Source organism: Ambystoma mexicanum, chromosome 12 (assembly GCF_040938575.1).
Source record: "Ambystoma mexicanum isolate Mex_15411 chromosome 12, UKY_AmexF1_1, whole genome shotgun sequence".
NCBI classification, from domain to species: Eukaryota; Metazoa; Chordata; class Amphibia; order Caudata; family Ambystomatidae; genus Ambystoma; species Ambystoma mexicanum.
Genome location: NC_090936.1, coordinates 1,141,776,809 through 1,141,797,578, shown reverse-complemented (window position 1 = coordinate 1,141,797,578; position 20,770 = coordinate 1,141,776,809). Strand labels below are relative to the sequence as shown.

Below are 20,770 nucleotides of genomic sequence, written 5' to 3'. Positions count from 1 at the left end.
CGTGCCAGAGTCTATGAACGGTGATTAAAGCCACAGTCGTCCTTTTCACCTGTTCACTCGGGTCGTAAAGTTGATGGTGCTTTTACTGGCTGCAGGCAGCTCCGCTCCTGTTTCACTGCAGTAAAGAGAAAAGCACTTCAGAGCTCGCCGCCACAGCTTAACAGCTCGAACCAGCCCTTCTGTCCTCAGGGATTATCTTTCATTTACAATGCCAACGGTATAGTGGGAATAAAGATTAACACTGATAGGCATTTTGCAATGATGCACACATATTATGAAAATAATGTTCCCAAAAGAAGCTGTCTGAGATCCTAAAAAGCAGGTAAACTAAAGCCGCAAAGGCTATGCTGTTAGGGAACAACCCTTCAATGTTTCTAATTAGTTGATGAAAAACAAATGTACTTCTAGAGATTGTGCAATTGTGCAGTGTATAGTTACTCCCATGGCTGAGGCGGTTGTAATAGATTTCAAAAACTGTCTAGAAATTATGTTTTCCATGCAGGTGTGCAAGGTCAGCCAATTTGATATACCTATCTCTGCGAATCAGCCTTTTTCAGACATGAACTTCCTGAAATCAAAACTTTGATCCCATCTGACAGCATCTGAGTGCTGTTGCTGTTTCAAGCTGCACACCAGATTACTGAGCACCGGTGGATAGCATGTAGTGTCAGCCTTCAAAATTAATGTCTTGTTTGCTACATTTTAATATGCTTGACAATTTTTAGGAGACAGCTACTAATAAAAATTAATTAAATACATGTTTTATTAATATCATGGTAAATGCATATGTTATTCCTTTTTTATGTAAAGAGCAAATAAACCGCCCCCAAAAATCTTGGTACAAATTCTCCTACTCATGGACATCAGCACCCCAGTAGTTCTTGCCTATTGGCCATTAACTACAAGTAGCTCTTGCCAACATAAAGGTCGGAGACCCCTGGTCTAGTATATTCCCAGAGTCTGTCTTACCTACTTTAAGGATTAGTTTCTGATATATACTTCTTTTCCAGCCTGGCGTGTTCCTGTATTCCGGATCCCTCGCCCTTTCAAATGATTAACTCATCTAGCTTTTCACATTTTTGACAGTTAGTGGGGTGCATCATTGGGAAGGTCTAGTATTGACATAGGATTACAGAATCTTCCTGAATCTGACCATTAAGCCAATTGTATTCCATTGCCGTAAGATTCGTGACAAGTTGTGACAGAAGCCAACCTCTCCATTGGGACCAGGAGACACCTCTGACACCGTGGGCCAGAAAGACATTGAAAGTGGCCCAGGCCAAAGGCTGTGGCCAACTAGTGGGTGTAAAAGAAACATAATGAGGGAACATATAGAGTGGACACGGCGGAAGGCACATAAAAAAAACATGGTATAACAAAACCCTTGAAATTCACTTGCATGCATGCCAACCCTCCCAATCTAGGCGGGAGATTCCCGATTTTTCTGTGAAAAATGTTGCTATTTTTCACATTCTCCCGCCTAAAATAAATCCAGCCCCAATTCATTCCAAGGGGAACCTTATGTCTCCCGATTTCACGGACAAAATCTCCCTCCCAGGTGCCTCGGTATGTTGGCATTTATGCACTTGGGTCATGACCGGCTTAACTCTGTACCTTTCCGTTGCAAAGTCCATACATAGGCACATACATATTATGAAGGACATAGCTCTCAACTCACCCGCTTTTGGCGGGTGTCACCCACCAAAGCATCTACACACCCGCCAGCTCATCTGTTTCACCCGCCTTGGCAAAGGTGGGAGCTACGATTCATATTTTTGCCGGGACCCGATTTCGAGATCCCGAAATCGGGTTCCGGCGCGACTCTACCTGCGCGAATGGAGGCGTGAAAAGCAAGTATCATGCTTTTCACGCCCCCATTTCCTCCCCCTTTCCCTCCCTGGCGCTCTCCTCCAATGAGAGGATTGTGCCTGGGAGCATTCCTCCCCACCACCCTCCCGTAAAAGGTCAGCGACATAGAAGTAGGACTGCCGTTTCATGTTTTTACGGCAGTCCTACTTTTATGTTTATGGCCTTTCTGGGTTTTCACCCGCCTTGGTATCAAAAAAGGTTGAAAGGTATGGAAGGAATTCAAAATGACATACAAAATTGTATGATGGGGGACATAGCATTATGGGGGACATCAACAGGAACATGCCAAGTTAAGGCAGTTATGACTTCCAACATCCGCTGAATTTTAAGAGTTTTGCAGCGATAAATCTGGTAAAAAAATATATATATGCACTTTCCAAAATACACAATACTGTTCAGTTGACAGTTATGTCAAAATTGTAAATTCTGAAGGTTTGTTTCATGTAATATGAAATATAATGTGGCAGGCCTCCACCTTACACCTAACATTCATGGCCGCAGAGATGAGTCTAATTTCTGTCTGGAAATGCTGCTTGCTGCGAGGAAAAGTGAGGCGTTAACTCCACCAGCATGGCGCCTGGGGCTGACGCCGTTTCCGCTGGAATATTGGCCCTGTAGTTCTTTATTAGACCTTGGTGTCTCTCTTTCTCTCGCTTTGAATGTTAGGCCCCTCCCACCTCATTGGAAAGCACCCACGTTAGGCCCCTCCCACCTCATTGCAATGCCCACGTTTAAGGCCCCTCCCACCTCACTGGAAAGCACACGGCGGGGAGAGTTTTTCCTCCACAAACATGGCCGACGGTCGGGCACGCCCACTTGCGCAGGCTAGGCTGTAGAAGGGCTGCTCTGAGTTCGATGCCATCGGCGTTCTATTGGTTGCCGGTATAGAGCGGGAAGGATGGATCCCTTGGACCGGCGGTGAGTTAGGCTGGCGTGGGTGCTCGGGACGCGTTGCGAGACCGGCTTGTCGGGTGACACGGTCCTTCTGCAGGGGCAGAGTGTGTCAGCCATGTGCTACATCTAGAAAGCAAGGGGGTGGTCACGTTCTGATGGGCTGACAGCACATCTTACCCAGGGAGCACAGTGTGTCAAGGGAGGCTGGGACTCGGCACATGCTGCACGGCTCCAGCATAGCTGCCAAGTGGGTCCATGCCAGGTGTGAGACCTCAAGCCAGCTCTGGCTCTTTAAGCGCTTTGCCATTTAGGGCTTTGACTGAAATGTTTCCTGCAATAAGTGTGCTTCTATATGTTCTTGCGGTACTTGTTGGCTAAACAAGCCATGGCTGCCTGAGGTTGCCTCGCATGTTATGAGGCCATGTATTGGTACAATATGTAACTTGGTATTTGAACAGCACTAAACTGCTCAGGTGTGGCACTGCGTGAACATTTGGTAGTTGTGGCACCTACCTTGCTTTCTGGTGAAGCGTAGACTGAAACATGGCATACCCTGCATCCTTCATTGCAGTAATTGCGTATTAAAGCAGATTCAAGGCTCTTCAGCAATGTTCTCAATATGTTGCATGCAGAGAGTGTTGTTATTGTATTTATTGAGCACAGACGCAACGTAGCGCTTTACAGAGGTATACAACAATACAGACCCATAACAGAGCGAATTACAGAGGTATACAACAATACAGCTGCATAAGGGAGCGCTTTTCAGAGATAACAGACATACAGCGGGGGGAGCGGATACAGAGGAGGGGGTACATCTGTATCAGTGGAGGAGAGGGACAGCCGGCGTCTAGTGGGTCAGGTAGCGCGAGTGGCGATGTGATGGTCTAGGTGTTGAGGTGGAGAGATTCCTTTAAGAGGTGGGTCTTGAGTTCTTTTCTGAATCGTAGGAGCGAGTCTGATGCTGATGGGGAGGAAGTTCCATAGTCTAGGGGCATAGGCAGACACAGCCTGGTCTGGTCCTTTCTTATTTGCAGCGGCGGATTTAAAGTCTACGTGTGACCCGGCTTGTGGTGATGCGTTGTTTACTGGAGATGTTGAGTTCCTACGCAAGGTAGCTGGGTGACTTGAGTGCGACTGCCTTATAGATGATGCAGCAAGACTTGAAGGTGATTTGTAGGAGCCAGTGAAGGTTAAAGGCCGGGTTGATGTGGTGGTATCTGTGTAGACGCTTGATTACGTATCTGGCTGTTTGTTGAACACTTCTCAGGGGCACCAGGGAGGACGGGGGTAGGCCTTCCAGGAGTGAATTGCCCCATTCAGGTTGGACAGGACCAGTGCTTGAACAGTGGATCTAAAGCTGTTCAGAAGGACGGGCTTGACTTCCCGCAAGAGGGAGAGCTAATACCAAGCTAAATTTTCTTAGCTAAGTGTGTCTTGAAGGAGAGGTGTTTGTCCATGTGGAACCTGGGATACTTGGCGCAGAAGGTGAACTTGGGTGTGAAGCCCTCAGAGTTCATGGTTGATAAGCCAGGTCTGTATTACGACAGTGTACTTTTTGAGTAGGAATTTGGTCTTGGAGGGGTTGAGCTTCAAGTATGCACTCGACATCCAAGACTGAATCACAGAGAGGCAGGGTGTCCTTGATGGAGTCGATCTTGAGGTATAGCTGTGTGTCAGCATATTGGTGGTTGTTGTGTGTTGCTAGGAGGATTCCCAGCAGCTCCATGTATAGATCGAATAAAACTGGGGAGAGGATGGAACCCTTCAGGACTACACTAGTGACGGGTAGTATTGGTGATCTAGAGGAGTCCATGTGAACAAACTGCTGGTGGTTGGTGAGGTAGTACTTGAACCAGCGTAAGACAAGGTTGCTGATCCCCAATCACTGATGTCTGGTGTCTGTAAATGTCTGGCAGTCTACTGTGTTGAAAGCGTCTGATAGGTCGAGTAGAACCAGGAGTGAGGGGTGGCCATCAAGAATGTTGAGGGTGTCTACCACCTGCATGGTTGATGGCTCCGTGCTGCATTTGGGTCTGATCCCGGATTGGTAGGTTTGGAGGAGATTGTTGGTGTGGTGTTGCAGTTGTGTGGCTACCGCTTTCTCAATGATCTGACCTAGGAAGGGATGATGGTGCAATGGTTACATAGGTTGTCTGGATCCAGAGTGGGTTTCTTTAGTAGATGGAGGACTTTTCCTGTTTTTATGGTCGATGGGAAAGTGCCTTGAGTTAGGGAGCTGTTGATTATCTCCAGGTAGGGAAGGGGACCTGCGGGCAGGGAGGATGCTGGGAGGATGTCGTCTGTAAATGGTGTGGCTTTGAGGGTGGCCAAGGTTTCTACCAGGTCCTCTGCCGAGAGTCTTGAATGTGGATCTGTGGATGCAGAGCTGGTGTCTGTGTGCTGGCGTATCTTGCTGGTTTTTGTCAATGACAAAGGTGTTTATTGTGGTGGATTTTTCGATGGTGTGTGGTATGGCGATGGTGTGTGGTATGGCTGGCTAGTGTGTTTATGCAGTGCTTGGTCGCTTTGAAGAGGGCTCTGCTTTTGTGTTTTGCTTCTGCTATGGTGTTCTGACAGTAGTAGGAGGACTTGGCTGTGTTGATGAGTTGTCGGCGGGTTGCTCAGAGTTCCTTGAGGAACGCCGGATCTTATGCAGTGCTCGAGCGGCACTAGGTTGTCTTTAGTTTCCTGAAGACTCTTTTGCTGAGGTTGCGTTCTTCTATGTACCAGGGTGCTGAGGGTTTTGGTTTGCAGTTGCGACTGTGTGGTACTATAGTTTACTTTTTTCGGGTCAGTCTAACTTTTGTTTTGATTCTTTGTCAGAAATGGAGTGCGAGCATGTGTGAAGTGATTCCCTAAAACTCCAATTAGAAAAATAAATATAACCATCAAATAGTACCACAGTGAATATAACCAAAAAACAATGGGTTACCAGAAAGTACAGGTGGATGAGATTGATCAACATAACGCACGGCTTTAGCAGTGACCCTCAGTAAATGGTCTAGTAGAGCAGTTCATCTCCCATTTGTTTTGACATATCCACAAATCAGACAATATAAATTTTGCAGCACAGTTGCATGTCAAAATATCGGCAATGATAACATATATCAAGGAGCAGGCCTACATTGTATACAACTATTTCCCAAGAGAAGAGTCCTAACTTAAAGAAAAATAAAAAAGGGAATAATGTCTTCATTTGACCTATGTCACAAGGACAGAACCTTTCCAATAGGTATAGAATGGATCGAGCTTGTAACCCAAACCTTTCCATGACGAGCAATTGGCTCCCTGAATAATTGGCGCAGTTGGAAGATAGTGCACTGTTGTTCTCACTCCTTACCTAGTGTGGTAGGCAGCTCATCCGATAAGCCACATGTAAGCCAGACTGTCCAACCAGGCAGTGTCATAACGACTTGTAACTGTCATTTTATATATAGGTGGTAATGTATTCTTGATTTAATGTCAGATCTTAAAGATTAACCGCTGTTTCTAGTCGAGTCGCTCTCAGACTGTACCCCAACGGGGTTACTGTGGGAAATTAATACTCAAATGAAAAATTAATTCACAAAAGGTACAAGTTATTCAAAGTAGTAAGTTCATTCGAAATTAAAGACCAGAGTCATTGATGGTGATAAAAAAAACAACTTTGTGATAATCTATTCTCGAATCAGAGGCCAGCAATTGCTTCAATGGGTAAAAGGGCTCAGTTGCCAATGCATTTTGCAGTATCTGATGACTCCTCCAGGGCGGAACCCTTGGTATAATTGCAATTCACAATCCAACATTTGCCAAATTTGATAATTCAGCATAGTCAAAATGCACCGGTAATATCAATACAATTAATACAAAGTTACATACCAAGAATCTGTGTACCACAAGGTTACCGAAAGAAAAAAGGAGAGAAACCATACATGTAATGAATTGTTACAAAGTGCTGTTCTATGTATGAAATTATATAAGTACAATTGAAGTACCTTAGTGCTGTGGTCTTTATATATGACTCAATGTTGGCCAGTCTGTTTTTTCAAAATTGCACTCTGGAAAAATGAGTGTATAGCATATTTCTGATAAACTGACATTATCTTGACTGTGTAGCAATTTCGATAGTTATGGAAGCGGTAAACGCTTACCTGTGTGATCTTCATAGAACAGATGGTGTATCTGTCACGCACGTACGCGCATGGTAAGCCAGTAACTCTGTGAGCTGTCCCCAATGGAGTTCTTATGCTTAAAGAATTGATCTAAGAAACCAGTGTCGAGATTTTGTAATAATGAGCTAATCTCAGCTACATGTGTTGCTAGGTCCTCTTACCCGTGGGCACTGCTCTTTTCGGTAGCTACTGGTGAACGCGCACAAGGGCGACCTTCTGTAGTTTAATATTCTGTTATGGTGACCAGATGCCGTTGCTAGGCACGCCTATAGGTTTGTTTCAACGAACGGCGTCTGGCGTACCAACCTGCAGGTCAGGACCTGACGGAACACTGTAAAAGGCTGACTTTTTTTGTAGTTTCACATTTAAGCATTCTCTAGAAATGATCTGTCCTCCTCTGATGCTGCTTCTGAGAGCTATGTTCATTTTTGTTTGTTGCATTTTCCTTAACCCTAATAATATAAATTCTTCCATCAGTCAAGAATTGCCACATGTTTTCTAATGTGCAGTATTTTACAGTGTAAAAGTTTCTGCTAGGTCCCTGTACAAAAACATGAGCTCTTTTAAATGTGCAAGGGTTTCTGCTGCACTTCAAGACTCCTTTATCCTTCAGTGCATCAAGACTACGTATATCATGTTCTTTCTCACTGAAAATGTAGTGCAAGGATGTATTGCACACAAGTTTGCCTCTTGAAAGAGTATTTAAAGTTATTACCTTGGTACTGAAAATGAAACCTGATACTAGTTCTCCCCTGTACACGATGCATTCAGAACTAGAATCAGCCTGCACACCCATGGATCTGCTCTGCTCAAATTCACCCAAAGGAACTTAGTGAGGATTACTCCTAGCAAGGTTCCCATTATGTAAAGCTTCCAAAATCTTGACACACCCTCTCCCAACCCTTCTTCCCTCAATGATATGGCATTTATAACACGCCTCTACACAAGTGTTTGTAGGTGCGACAAGACACAGAGTGGGGAAACAAGGGAGGACAAAACAACGATCTTACTAAGCCTTGTGTCAATCAGATTGCGCAGGGAAGGGGAGTAGGAGAGTGCAAGAGGGGGTAGGAGGAGTGGGGAAGTGCAAAGGGAGGGGAGAGGGAGAAGTGCAGGTAACAAGTGCTGCACTGTAAGGTTACAGATACAGACCACAAGTTCTAGCGGGGCCAAGAGGCAGCACGAGGTGCAACTGTACAGGCGGGGACCTCGTCCCAAGTTCAGAGGGTGGCCGGGTAAGCCAGGTGCGTGGAACATATGTGTATTCGGCATGGGAGAGCAAGAGAGAAGGTGGAAACGAATTGAAAGGAAGGTCTTGAGTTGCTTCTGTAACAGAAGATGGTTCTGCGTGCTCTTGAGGGAAGCCCTAGCAGAGATCTGCCACCGACTCTCTGCATGGACAAGCGTCTGACCTTCAGAGAGTTGGAGGTGGATGAGCGGAGAGCTTGACAAGGGAGGTATTAAGGAAGAGAGAGTTGGAGGTAGTGCTGACCCCAATGACCCCATGGTTGTTGGCCTCACAGGTAGGAGAATGAATAGGACCCAGAGTGGAAGGGAACGAACCGATGAGGAAGATCTCCGTCTTACTGGTATTGAGGCAGAGCTCATTAGCAGCACACCACTCCTGACTTGCAGAGGGACAGTCGAGTGGAGGTAGCAGTGGGGCGCCTGAAAGAGAGCGGAGTGTTATCCGCATAGCACTAAAAGTTGGAGCAGAGAGCAGCCAGGTATTGGTTTATTTATTTTAATTTTATTTCATTTGTTATACGTGCCCAGTACCCTCAGGTATCACAGCGCTAGATTACATACATAGTAAAGCATAAGTAAGTGCAGGACAGAGTTGCAGTATTTGACATTCACAGTGGTTCAAGAGGTTTTGATTTGTTGCAGAACACACGGCAGGACGGTTCGTTTCTGATTGAGGGGGGAAACCTGTTCCATAGTGTGGGAGCGGTGAAGCAGGAGCCCCTCCATCATTTTCTACTGAATCTGTGGGTGTTAAGTGAGATGGAGGCACAGATGTATTTTTTTATTTTTTATTTATTTATTTTTTGAGTTGCAGTGGGTAAGCTAGAGGGGGGCGGTGTTGTAGAGGCAGCGATTGAGTGGTGAACAGAACTTTGAATTCAATGCATGCTTTGACAGGGAGCCAATGGGCTTCCCCTCCGATTGGGAGATGTGCTCTGAGCAGTTTGAGGCCCCACTGGTCTAAGGGCATTGTTCTGTGTGTGTTGTAATTGTTTTTAGATTTTTTGAGGAGGTCCCTGGTAGGATGGCATTGCAGTAGTCCAGTTTGCTGCCATGGTTGCTCTGTCTAGAAGAAGGCAATTGCTTGGAGTGAGGAATTTTCTAAAGAGTTTGATAGAGTTCCGAGTCGTACTAAGAATTGCACTCGGATTTAGGTTTCAAGCAGATCCTCCTGACGGGCAAGTACATCAAGAGTATCAGATAGAAAGAGGTCAGAGAGGGCTATGTCAGGATGTGAGTCGGCCAGAGGTGCAGAAGGAGAGAAAGTAGCAGCAAAAGCCTCAACTGACACACGGTTCATGGGTTGAAGGACCTTGAATGTAGGTGGCAGTGCTGGGATCGACTTGGCCTGGGGGGTAGAGAGAGATGGGAGGAAAGGAAAAAGTGGTCACTGCAGGAGAGAGGAGTGGTGAGAGGGTTGGAGAGGGGGAGGTCTGACTGAAGTGTGCCTTGCAGAGTGAGTCAGGCCCGAGGGAAGAATAGAGAGACGGAGGGAGTCGCAGAGGTTGCAAAAGAGTCCTGAAGGACAAGCATCATTCATGTGGATGTTAAGGTCTCTGAAGAGGAGAAGCTGAGAGGTAGAGGTGAGGAGGGAGGAGGAGAGATCCGCCCACTCGGAGGCAGGTGGCTACCTGGCCGTGCTGCCGGTAGATGGTGGCCACAGTGGTATAAAGGCCAGGAGAGAGGGTGTGAGCCTGCAGACCAAGCATTCAAAGGAGTGGTCGTCCTGCATAGAAATGCTGGAAGCAGGGATCCACTCCGGAAAGATCAAGGCTACACCCCCACTGGGACAGTTGGTTCTGGGCGCAGAGAGGATCTTGTAGCCATCAGGAAGCAGAGTGTCAAAACTCGTGACAGAGCTGGCCGTGAACCACGTCTCAGTCAGACCGAGGACATCCCATAATTCTTCCAGGAGACGGCAGATTTTAGGTGTGTTTGACAGCTGAGCGAGAGTTGAGTGGCAATTTGGAGCAGGTTGCCATCTTTTGCAAGACTTATGAGAGAATGGGAGGCAGGTGACTGGCAGAAACTGGTTAAACTCTGTATAAATCGCATAATTTGGAACTAACCTCTTAATCTTGTCTGTTTGAGCCCTATGCTCACCCGCACCATTCCATAATCGAACAACTTGCCACCCCATTTTCCTAGTGCTCTGGATGTTAACCAAAGTATTTGGTACTTGGTTGTCATTAAAAGAAATTAATTTCCATTATGGTGTGTACTTTTTGCCCTCACTTTTTTTTTAAACCCAGACGCAGTTATTGCAATTAAAAAAATGTAAGCCTATTTAGAATCTGTTAATGCAGAGACTGGTCATCCTTGGAATAGGGCCAGCAACGTAGATGCCCAGGAACTGATTCATTGTTATAATTGCCTTTCAATCCCATGTTCCCTCCCCGTTGCCCTTTGGGCGCTTTGAAACACAATTTACATGATGTATAAGCGCCTTACAAATGCACAATAAAATAAATAGCCTGTGAAAAGCATTAGGAGAACTGCCATGGCGTAAAATCTGGTGCATGGAAGAAATGAAGCCTCTTAATTGTTCCCTCCTGCTGTTCTAAGGCTAGGGGCAGGTTCAGAATATTGATTCTGTTCCTAGCCTGATTCCGCAAAAGGAGGGGAGGGGTGAATGAAGTCCTGTAACCCCTGACCTGCTCCGTGGACAAAAGTACTGCTGATAAAAGCTTGAATTGCAACCAGAAGAGAGATGATTATATGTGGCCCAGAAAAAGGTTTAATTTAAAACCAAAAAGCATGCCTATGTCTACTTGTTTGTGTGAATGTATGCACATCGAGTTTAAGCAACAATGTGCACGTTTGTATGAATAAATGGATGCTGCAAATCTCCCTTGTGGTTGGTATTGCATTTTTTGCTCGTGAGTATGTGTCTGCGATGGCTTGCATTGTTGCAGCCAGTATAGGCATATTTTGCTACTGTGGCATACATTAGTGTTGGAATCATCAATGAAGGCTAATGGGAGCGTTCTTTCTTGTGTGGGGGGGGGGGGGACAGAGGGGCTTGCATTGGTGCATGCAGTCCAGAAAGGCTTTCTTACAATTTCACTTGCATTATGAGCAAAGGCATAATGAGTATGTGGCCATACTGGCCCACATTGCTACAGCCAGTATGGACATTTGTTGCAGTACCATTGCATTTTTTACTAGCATTGTGGGCAAAACCAAAAGGAGTATGCATGTTCCTACGTGGGAATACTGGCATATATTAGCAGAGCCAGCATGGACATTATGGGTAAAGTAAACTTCAACATATTTTTATTTGGGAATGTTGGCATGTATTGGTGCAACCAGAATGGACATGTATGGGCTCAGCCAGCATTAAAATTGGTATTATACTGGAATATTTTGTGGCCAGTTATCAGGAAAATGCTTTGGCAAATGCCTCCGCACATTGTTGGTAAATTGACAATTCTTTTGGTAGGTTACCCTACACAAACCACTAATTGTTTGGCTTTGCACCCAATTTTTGTGCTTTAAAATGCACCGTTTTAAATATTTAAAAATAGTCTCATGGGAGTGGGGGCAAGGGCGGGAGGCTGAAAATACCCTACTTTGGTTTGTTCTTAAAGAATTATCCAATTTCACTTTCCTCATAGGCTGAACAGGTTGAAAGTTATGTTTGGCGCATGCAGACTACTAGTCTCTTGGCTCGTAGTGTCCACCTCCTTGCCAGTGACTTTGATGACCAGGGAGGCCACACCTTAAAGCTTTTTACAAGGGTGTCTTGGCATAAACAGATTAAGGACCCTCACAACACGGTAAACTCTCCCTGTCTTTGAATAGGTGTCACATTTGTCCTGGCTGTTGAATATTGACAATTCACTGCAAGAGTACCCTCATCATAAATCTTCATCGAATTGCTCTTTGTAAAAACATTTCCTCACAAGAATGATTTTTATTGGTAGGTCTCTGGCAATCGCATGAACAAAACATTTGTCTTCCGCATATCAACACAAAAAAATTAAATCCTTCGACCTCCTGAGGAAACCATAACGGGACACTATTCCAGCTTCAGCCCTACATCCCACAGGGACAATCTTCAATATGAACAGTTCCACAGCCTGAAACTGAATCTTTGCAACATGCTTGACTACACATTGCATACTAAAAATCTTCAACAAACTCCTAGTTTTCCCAACATTGTTGGTCAAAAGAGAATCCAAATTGGAGTTTAAAAAAAAAAAAAAAACATTGCCACCTTCGTGACAGTGAAGGCCAACTTTCCACCATGTTTTCTTGCGCTTTAAAATGAGGAAACGATCCGAGTGATAGTGGTCTATGCTAGAACAACAGCAGGAGACATACGTTCCACCAGTAATTTATGCCTGTAATTAATACAGCAATTTTACTTGTGGACATGGCACATCTTGTCCACTTGCAATAAAAAGAATTTTGGAATTTTTCCACCTGGTGAAATTCAATGGAAATGCTGCCAGAGAGAGTTATTTATGAACATTTCTTTTATGTCTGTGTATTGGGAACTGAGAATGTGCACAGCCATCCTTGCCCCCCTGCAATGCTACAAGTTTGTGCAGGAAAAGGAAACCACCTTGATACTGACCTGTTGGTCGCAATGGACTGACTGATGTTGCGGCCATTTTATCCTTCCGTTCCAATCTCTTGAAGCTGCCCGACTCATTATATACATGCTTTAATGTAAAAAATATTTGAAAATCACCCACATGTAAACATGTTGACAAAATTGCTTACATTTTCAACTCAAGTCTGCCGCCATGCTCCTTCCTTTTGATAGGGATTTGTACCGGGTCACCCATGGCGATCTCTACCCCCTCTCCTCCCTCCCCCGTCCTAACTGGCATAATGTACTTTGATCATATTTTGGTGATGGAATTATTGACAATTAAATATATTATTCATTTATGTTAAATCGAATATAACGTGTCATGCATGTAATTTGTAAAGACTGGTCCTCATTATTAGCTCTGTCTTGATGAGGACCACATGTGGTCGAAACACGTGTTGCCATAGGGACATCTAATCAATGAAACACTTTTTGAAATGCAACTAATAGTATCAAACTAAATATTTATGAAGTGGACAGGTGCATGATAAGGGGTAACCTTCTCTATAATAATCTTTGGACTTCTGATGAAGAAGGATTTTATATGGAATGTTGTTGGGGTACACTCACCCCAGTTGTGCTTCATGGAGGTGAAGGCAAAGGCTATAAGAATGGAGAAAGACCTTTCCTTCAACCATCCCAGAGGAGCATTTGGGGTGATTTGCAGGCTGGATAAGGCCCACTGCAAGCTGAGACCACTGGCACTGAGGAACCTGCTAACTGGAGGTGACCTCCCCTGCAAACCCTCTGGTAACCTTCCTGGCTGGGAAGTGCAGAATGATACCGTGGACAATATCCCTGAGCAACGAGAATACGAGAACCCGCTCTGGGCACACTTTGTTTCTACTTCGATCAGTTTTCAAGCCTGTTTCTCCGCTTCCAACATGTTTTTTGAGCCGCTGCAAACACCCAGGACTGACATGCTGTTTTTCAATCAGCTGTCTAGTCACTGACTGGACCCATCGTTTGTCTGTACTCTAGCTGCTTTGAGCCGATTGCAACTGACGAACTGCATTGCATAGTTTGACCTCTTTGAGCCGACGCAACTAATTTGAGACCCGGACTTGACCATTGCCTTCCTGTTCTTCACTTGCTTTCAGCTGATTAACGCTACAGGACTGTTTTGCTAGAGCATCACAAGCCGACTGTCTCCACGCCTGTGAACCATTGGCACAGCCAACTTTACCTATTATAAAATGTCTAGAGCCTGTGATGCTGTAGACCCCCCCCGCCCCCCAAAACAAGCCTAAAAGTAAAGTGGTTCTTTACTTGTTTACTTGGCAGGCCTTGTCCTGCCTTGAAGGACTCTATTGACCTTTAAGACCCCACTCTATACTATACCTTTTAACCTATCTTTGCTGCTTAAATTCTTGCCTTTACACCTGTGTCTTTGAGTGCCCCATTTCTTACAACATTTTCAAATTCTGTCTCTTCTCTTATAGGGGTGGGTGTGAGTGTTAGTGCGTTTTAGTATTTTTATTTAATTAACATCTCCCATGTTTTGTAGAACCTTTGGTAGACATTCTTTTTATTTTGTTACCGCATTACTGTTGTGTGGACTGCCTTTATATTGGCTCACATCTCTCCTGAAGAGTATATCCTGCCTTTGGCCTAAGTTGCCAAAACATGCTGAAGAGGCACATGTCAGGCTGTGCCTGTTTCAGCTTTATGATTGGGATCACTGATGGTTTGATACTTGTGGGGTTCTTGTAAGGCAATTTTGATTGGTTTCTAGACTATTTCTTTGCTCTAATGTTCTTTTCATGGAGCCGGCAACTCGGATCGAACACCCCCTATTGTACAATCCCACCTCAGAACTGTGTGGCAAGAAATGAGCTGCATTTGGGGATATTATTCATTTTTCTTAAATTAAATATTTAAGTCCAAGCCAAAGGTGACCCCCTAACGTTCTGCTGGGGAACTCACTAACAGTCTCATCATTTGAAATGGCTGGGAACCATTTAGCTCCTGGCTATAGCCTAGGAGACCCTGGTTATCTTGACACCACTAGCTACCAAGATGTACTATTGGCCACTGGTGCCAAGCAACCATACTTATTTGACATTCCCTACCTGGGAATTTGTATAAAAGGCTTATTAGGAAACCTCTAAAAGTAATTCAAAGCCTGGTCTGTTACAGTTTGCATCTCATTTGAAAGTTAGATATATGGCTCACTCTGTTTTATCTCCTCAATCTGCTGGAGCAGCCGATTGAAAAATAAGAAAGATGAGCAAGATGGCAACAGAGATAAAAATGTTGTGGAAATAAAGGAACATAAATTGGTGCAGTATGTGAGAAACCTAAAGGTGTCTCACCCCCTCGTTCCTGGAGATCTGTCATCCAGGTGGCCAGGACACTGCCATCGCTATTGGATCCAGTTCCTGGGGGTGAACCAGTGGGGGAGGATCACCTGGATGGGGGGGGGGTGAGGTCTTCGGTGAGTGGAAGTGGGACACCGAAGGGTGAGATGCAGTACCCCTTTCCTGATCACACCTTTTCCCCATCCCACCCCGTAGGATATTCAGAAGCTCTACTCCCCCTCTCCCTCTTTTCCGACACACACTTTCTTACTCGGTGAAAGACAACAGACTAGCACCAGAACCATTTGACATGTCCCAACCCAAGGGTCAGTCAAAGTCGGGCAATTGACAATAATTACACACACCTGATGGCCTTTTTCCTTCCCCACAGGTATAAAAGGCAGAGCATACTTTGAGCAAGGCCAAACGCACAAGGAAGCAGCTATTGCAGGACGGCAGTTCAAACAGAGGAGAAAGGCGGCGAGACCTGAAAGGACAAGGCCCAGGGCACTTCTGTCTTGCCCTTTTCAACCCAGACCCGCAAAGCCTAGGTGAAAAGAACTATAATACTGGGAACTACTGTATCAGATGTCAACGGTGCCCGAGCCCTCCCGCATTGATGGCCAAGGCGGGGAGACACACTTGCTACCATGCTACCGTCCTTGACTTCAGAAGCAAGAAATGCCAACGGGTTCAGCACAGCCGGTGAGTTGGAGAGAGCTGATAGAAAACCAGACTGTGTTGAGCCCAAGGTTGTGAACGGCAACATTCACAACTTGTGAACAAAGAACTTGTGTATGGTTAAGCTTGAAAGAAAGTGCAGTGAATGACCAGCTGCAGTGGTCCGGCGCCCCGCGGGCGCTCGTTAGGTCCCCTTTGAAACTACAAGTACCAGGAGGTCCTAGGAGAGGCCGGTGTGGTCATACAAGGGTCGAGTCTAACACCTTGTACAATCAAAAGCCTCTGACACGTTGACGAGAGGAAAGCAAAGGGAAGTGAATCCTGCATTGTGATAAAACAAAGTGAACTGGTGTATTTGGCAAACGTGAATCCGGCTGAGGGATGCCTGTGGATTGGGGTGAATCGTAATACACCCATAAACATTCTGTCGACAAAAGTGAACCTGACTGAGGGATGTCCACAGTGAATGATGTGGTTGTTTAAAAAGACATTGAGACTTTTGAATATTACAAGCTGCTGATAATTTGAATGAAAGGCCATAGCGCACCCGACGGAGGGAGGCCCACGTTGCACTAAGGATCTGAGCATGGCAGAGGGGGGATCCTAAGGCGAAGAGTAATTGCCCTGTGAAGATTTATTGAAGGAACTTTTGTTTTTGTTGGTTGTGACACATCCGGTCCTCTGATGCAAGAGACTTTGTGTGAAAGGGACTTGGCCAGAGAAGGCCTTAATATTTTGGAAACAAACTGCAACCTCGTCCCAGGTATGTTATGTCATCAGTGATGTCATCAATGACATTTGTGATGTCATCTTTGATGTCCTGGGTGTTAGTCTTAACAGTGCACGGTGGTGGCGTGAGTTATGCTTAGTTTACCATAACTGGCGAATTTCTGGGGATTTGGGGGTTCGGTTTTACTTGTAACCATAACATCCCTTTATTTCATTTGTGTGTGTATATGTATGTATATTTCTGTGGCTTGTGGAATCTGCTTATATTACATGCTGTGCATAGGCTGACATCAAGTGGAAGCTGCAGAGTATTAGTTTGTTTTTCGAAACTCGAAAATGGGCGTCGACACAGGGCATGCCAGTAATACTATCCCTAGTGTGATGTCCACTGTACCCATGATCCCTCACGCGTCTAGGACCCTGCGGAATTCCCTGGCTTTTAGCTATAATTTTGCAAATAGTATAATATTTCCCCGTTTCTTCCATTCCCACGTCGAGTCAACGAATTTCGAAGCTCGATGCCGGCCCGGAGAAGAAAACAACCGTCGAGAGCTGCACAACAGACTTAGGGCCTCGGAAGGCCTCTGGCCTCGGCCCTTCAAGTAGGGAAAGTGGGGGGTGGTACGTACACTACACTCACATACATATATTTATATATTCCTACACACACTAGCCCGCTGCCACCGGGTGCGTATGGAGGGTACCTCTTTCCAATTTTGCCCCAAGTGCAACCGCAAGTACCCTTGGGTTGACAGACATGCCACCTATAACCTCTGCTTGCCGAGGGACCGCCCCCGAGGCGAACTGCAGACCGTGTAGCCGGTTCAAGGCTAAGACTCTAAAGGACCATTCGACCAAACGTTGGGCCCACCATGCCAGGCAACAAGAGGCCATGGAAGCGGAGGGCACCTTCAGTGATGGCAGCGATGCCATGCTATCGCACGGCGAGGGCAACGTGGCGTTGAAAGACAGCCAAGCACAAGTCCCCAACCTCGGAAGGTTGTCCGGCAGGGCAGCTATGGGGAGCACAGCCGGCGACACGAGCGCAAACTCGGCCTTCTGACCCTTTCTACGTACAGCCTTACACTCAGTATAGTGAGGATCCACTACAAGATGAGGATCCAGAATTGGTAACGTTGGATGACCAAACTGGGGTGGACTACTATGGGGATGAGAGGACCAAGAGGAGGAGGAGGAGGAAGATGATGACCCAGAAGTCTACAGAATAGACTCCCCGGTAGGCAAAGAACCTCAGGTTACCGAGTCCCCAGTCCACAACCAACCTCTCCTAAATGAGGTTTTGTCTAGAGCGGCAGAACACTTCCGCATAGACACTCAGGGAACACAAGAGGAGAGGGACTTTGCCAAGGAACTAGTAGGAGAAAAGAAACCCATTGCCCAGGCCATCCCTATTCTCAAGTCTATACAAAGGAGAATTGATCCTTCCCTTCTCAATCATAACCTCACCAGGGCGGTAAACCCCAGAATCGAAAAATTGTTCAGGACAGCCCAATCAGACCCGCTTTACATAAAGGGGCAACTGAAACCTGACTCACTGGTAGTGACTAATACATAGAAGAGTGCGGGAACACCCCTATCTCCGTCTGAGGCTCCCCCCGACAAGGATAGCAAAAAGATCTACGGGTTGGGAAGGAAGATAGCCTCCACTTCCGCCTACCAGGCAAGGATTGCCAACTCCACCACCCTGTTGGCTAGTTACAACTGCCACCAGTGGGAGCAAGTTGCTGCACTTATCGACTCCGCCCCGGAACCTTTAAAGGGCCAGTTGGCACAGGTTGCGTCGGAGGGGAGAGCCGTGTCTGGTTGCAGTCTTAAGGCAACCTTTGATGCCGCGGATAACGCTGGCAGGCTAATAGCAGAGAGCACTGTCATTAAGAGGCATGCTTGGTTAAGACAGTCAGGGTTTAAACCCGAGACGGAAGCATCCTTAATCGACATGCCAGTGGAGCCTAATCTACTGTTTGGCAAGGCGGTAGAGGACGCATTAAAAAATGCCAAAGATGAGTATGAAACTCTGAAATCCCTGGGACAGTTGACCAACAAACCCCCTAATCAAAGAGGGAATGGCAATTTTCGTCGCCCACGCGGCCAAAATTCACAAAGAGGCTCCAACTATTCTCAGGGGCAGGGTACATCATGGGGTAACAACCAGCAGTCTACCCAGAGTTACAACAGGGGAAACGAGGGGTCGTGGTAAGGGAAGAGGCAGCCCCAGCAGAGGCAGCACACCTCCCGCAAAACCGTGACGCCGAGATCAGGGTCCCTTCCCACGCATCTCCAGTAGGGGGACGCATTACCAACTTCACCCAAGCTTGGGAAGGGATCACATCAGACAGATGGGTGCTGTTCACAGTGTCCGCAGGATACTGCATAGAACTGCTCGAGCGTCCCCCCGAAACCACCCCCCATGACAAAAAGTACATTCCTTGGACCACCAGAAGATCCTCCTCGAGGAGATCGTCAATCTTCTAGAAAAGGACACGATTGAACTTGTCCCGGGCAAACAGGTAAACAAGGGTATTTATTCAACTTACTTCCTTGTGCCAAAAAAAAAATCTGACAATGCGCCTAGTTTTAGACTTGCGCCTTGCAAACAAGCATGTCGAGCCCCAAAAGTTTCACATGACTACTCTCCAAGAGGTAATCCCCCCTCCTAAAAAAGGGGATTACATGGCAACATTGGACATGAAAGATGCCCATTTTCATATTTCCATGTTCCCAGCGCACAGAAGATTCTTGCGTTTCAAGGTGGATGGTCGGTACTACCAGTTCAAGGTGCTGCCCTTCGGTATAGCCTCAGCTCCAAGGGTATTGATCAAGGTTCTGGCGGTGGTGGCGGCACGCCTACGCAGGGAGGCAATCCCAGTGTACTCTTACCTGGACGACTGGTTCATCATGGGGGAGACCCCAGTAATTTGCAGTTCAAACATTCAGAGAATGATCGACCTCCTCTTCGAATTTGGTTTCTCCGTGAACGAGAAAAAAATCAAGCCTGGTGCCAAGCACCTCCAAACAGTTCCTAGGAGCTGTACTAAACACTCGAGGGGTTGGCCTTTCCATCGGAGGAAAGAATTCAGAATGTACTACTGCAAATTCCTCTACTCTGCCTAGTTGCCAGATAACAGTGCGCAAAGCGATGCGTTTGCTAGGCATGATGGCATCATTTATTTACCTGGTCCCCACGCGCGACTGCGTCCCATGCAAGAATGGTTGGCGAAACAGTGGTCTTGGGCAAGTGGTCAGTGGGACGATCTAGTGGTTGTTTCGCCAACACTGGTACAAAGTCTACACTGGTGGACAAGAGAAAACCTGTCAAAGGGGAAACCCTTTTACGATCCAGAAGTACAGGCTGTAGTCACTAAAGATGCATCCCTGTCAGGGTGGGAGCACACCTCCTTCACCACTCAGCTCAGGGTCTCTGGTCTCACACAATGGCCAAGAATCAGATCAATCTGCTAGAGCATCTGGCAGTATTCAGAGTGCTTCGAGTGTTCAAGCCCCACCTTTTGAACCTGTCAGTGCAAATCTTAACAGGACAGCACGATGGTGATGTTCTTCCTAAACAAGCAGGGAGGGACTCGTTCGCCAAATCTGTCCAAGCTTGCCCAGAAAATGTGGATATGGGCACTCAGATGGAACATTTACCTGTCATCTCAACATGTTCCAGGGGATCTCCATTCACTAGCAGACGCCTTGAGCAGAGGTCCTCTCCCAAGAGAACATGAGTGGTCTCTACACAGAGAGGTCGTAGAAGACCTCTTCTCACAGTGGGGTTTCCCCATTATTGACCTATTCGCCACAAGCGAAAACAGACAATGCCCAGACTTTGCATCCAGGTTTTCCCAGCCAGGCTCCAAGGGAAACGCCCTGTGGACGAACTGGTCAGGGATGTTTGCTTTCACTTTTCCACCAACTCCTCTAATGAGGAAGGTGGTCAGCAAGATGCACAGAGAATTGATGACGCTCATCCTAGTTGCTCTCATGTGGGCGAGACAACCGTGGTTCCCACACCTGCGCAGGCTAACGGCGTGCAAACCCCTCAGACTCCTGTGCTGGTACAACCTACTATCCCAGCACCAAGGTCAAAGAGTGCATCCTCAACCCAACTCAATGAACTTGGCAGCACGGCTCCTGAAGTCATAGAGTTTGGACACCTCAACTTACCACGGAGGTGCATGGACATCCTAAAAGAATCTAGGAAGCCCAACCCTAGACACTGTTATTTTGACAAATGGAAAAGATTTGTTATCTGGTGCCAGAATAAGCAAATCAAC

At 46.3% G+C, this 20,770-nt stretch overlaps 1 protein-coding gene across 2 annotated transcripts in view; it reads left to right on the top strand.

Moving 5' to 3' along the window:
- The first annotated feature begins 2,646 nt into the window (after positions 1 to 2,646).
- Positions 2,647 to 20,770, top strand: part of NUP107 (nucleoporin 107) — a 790,450-nt gene continuing 772,326 nt past the window's right edge. Inside the window, exon 1 of one of the 2 annotated variants that reach the window (XM_069629720.1) lies at positions 2,647 to 2,787. In XM_069629720.1, the coding sequence (XP_069485821.1) occupies positions 2,768 to 2,787 (20 nt within the window). In that variant the 5' untranslated portion in view covers positions 2,647 to 2,767. The remainder of the gene's footprint in view (positions 2,788 to 20,770) is intronic. The other variant, XM_069629721.1, reaches the window with a different exon arrangement.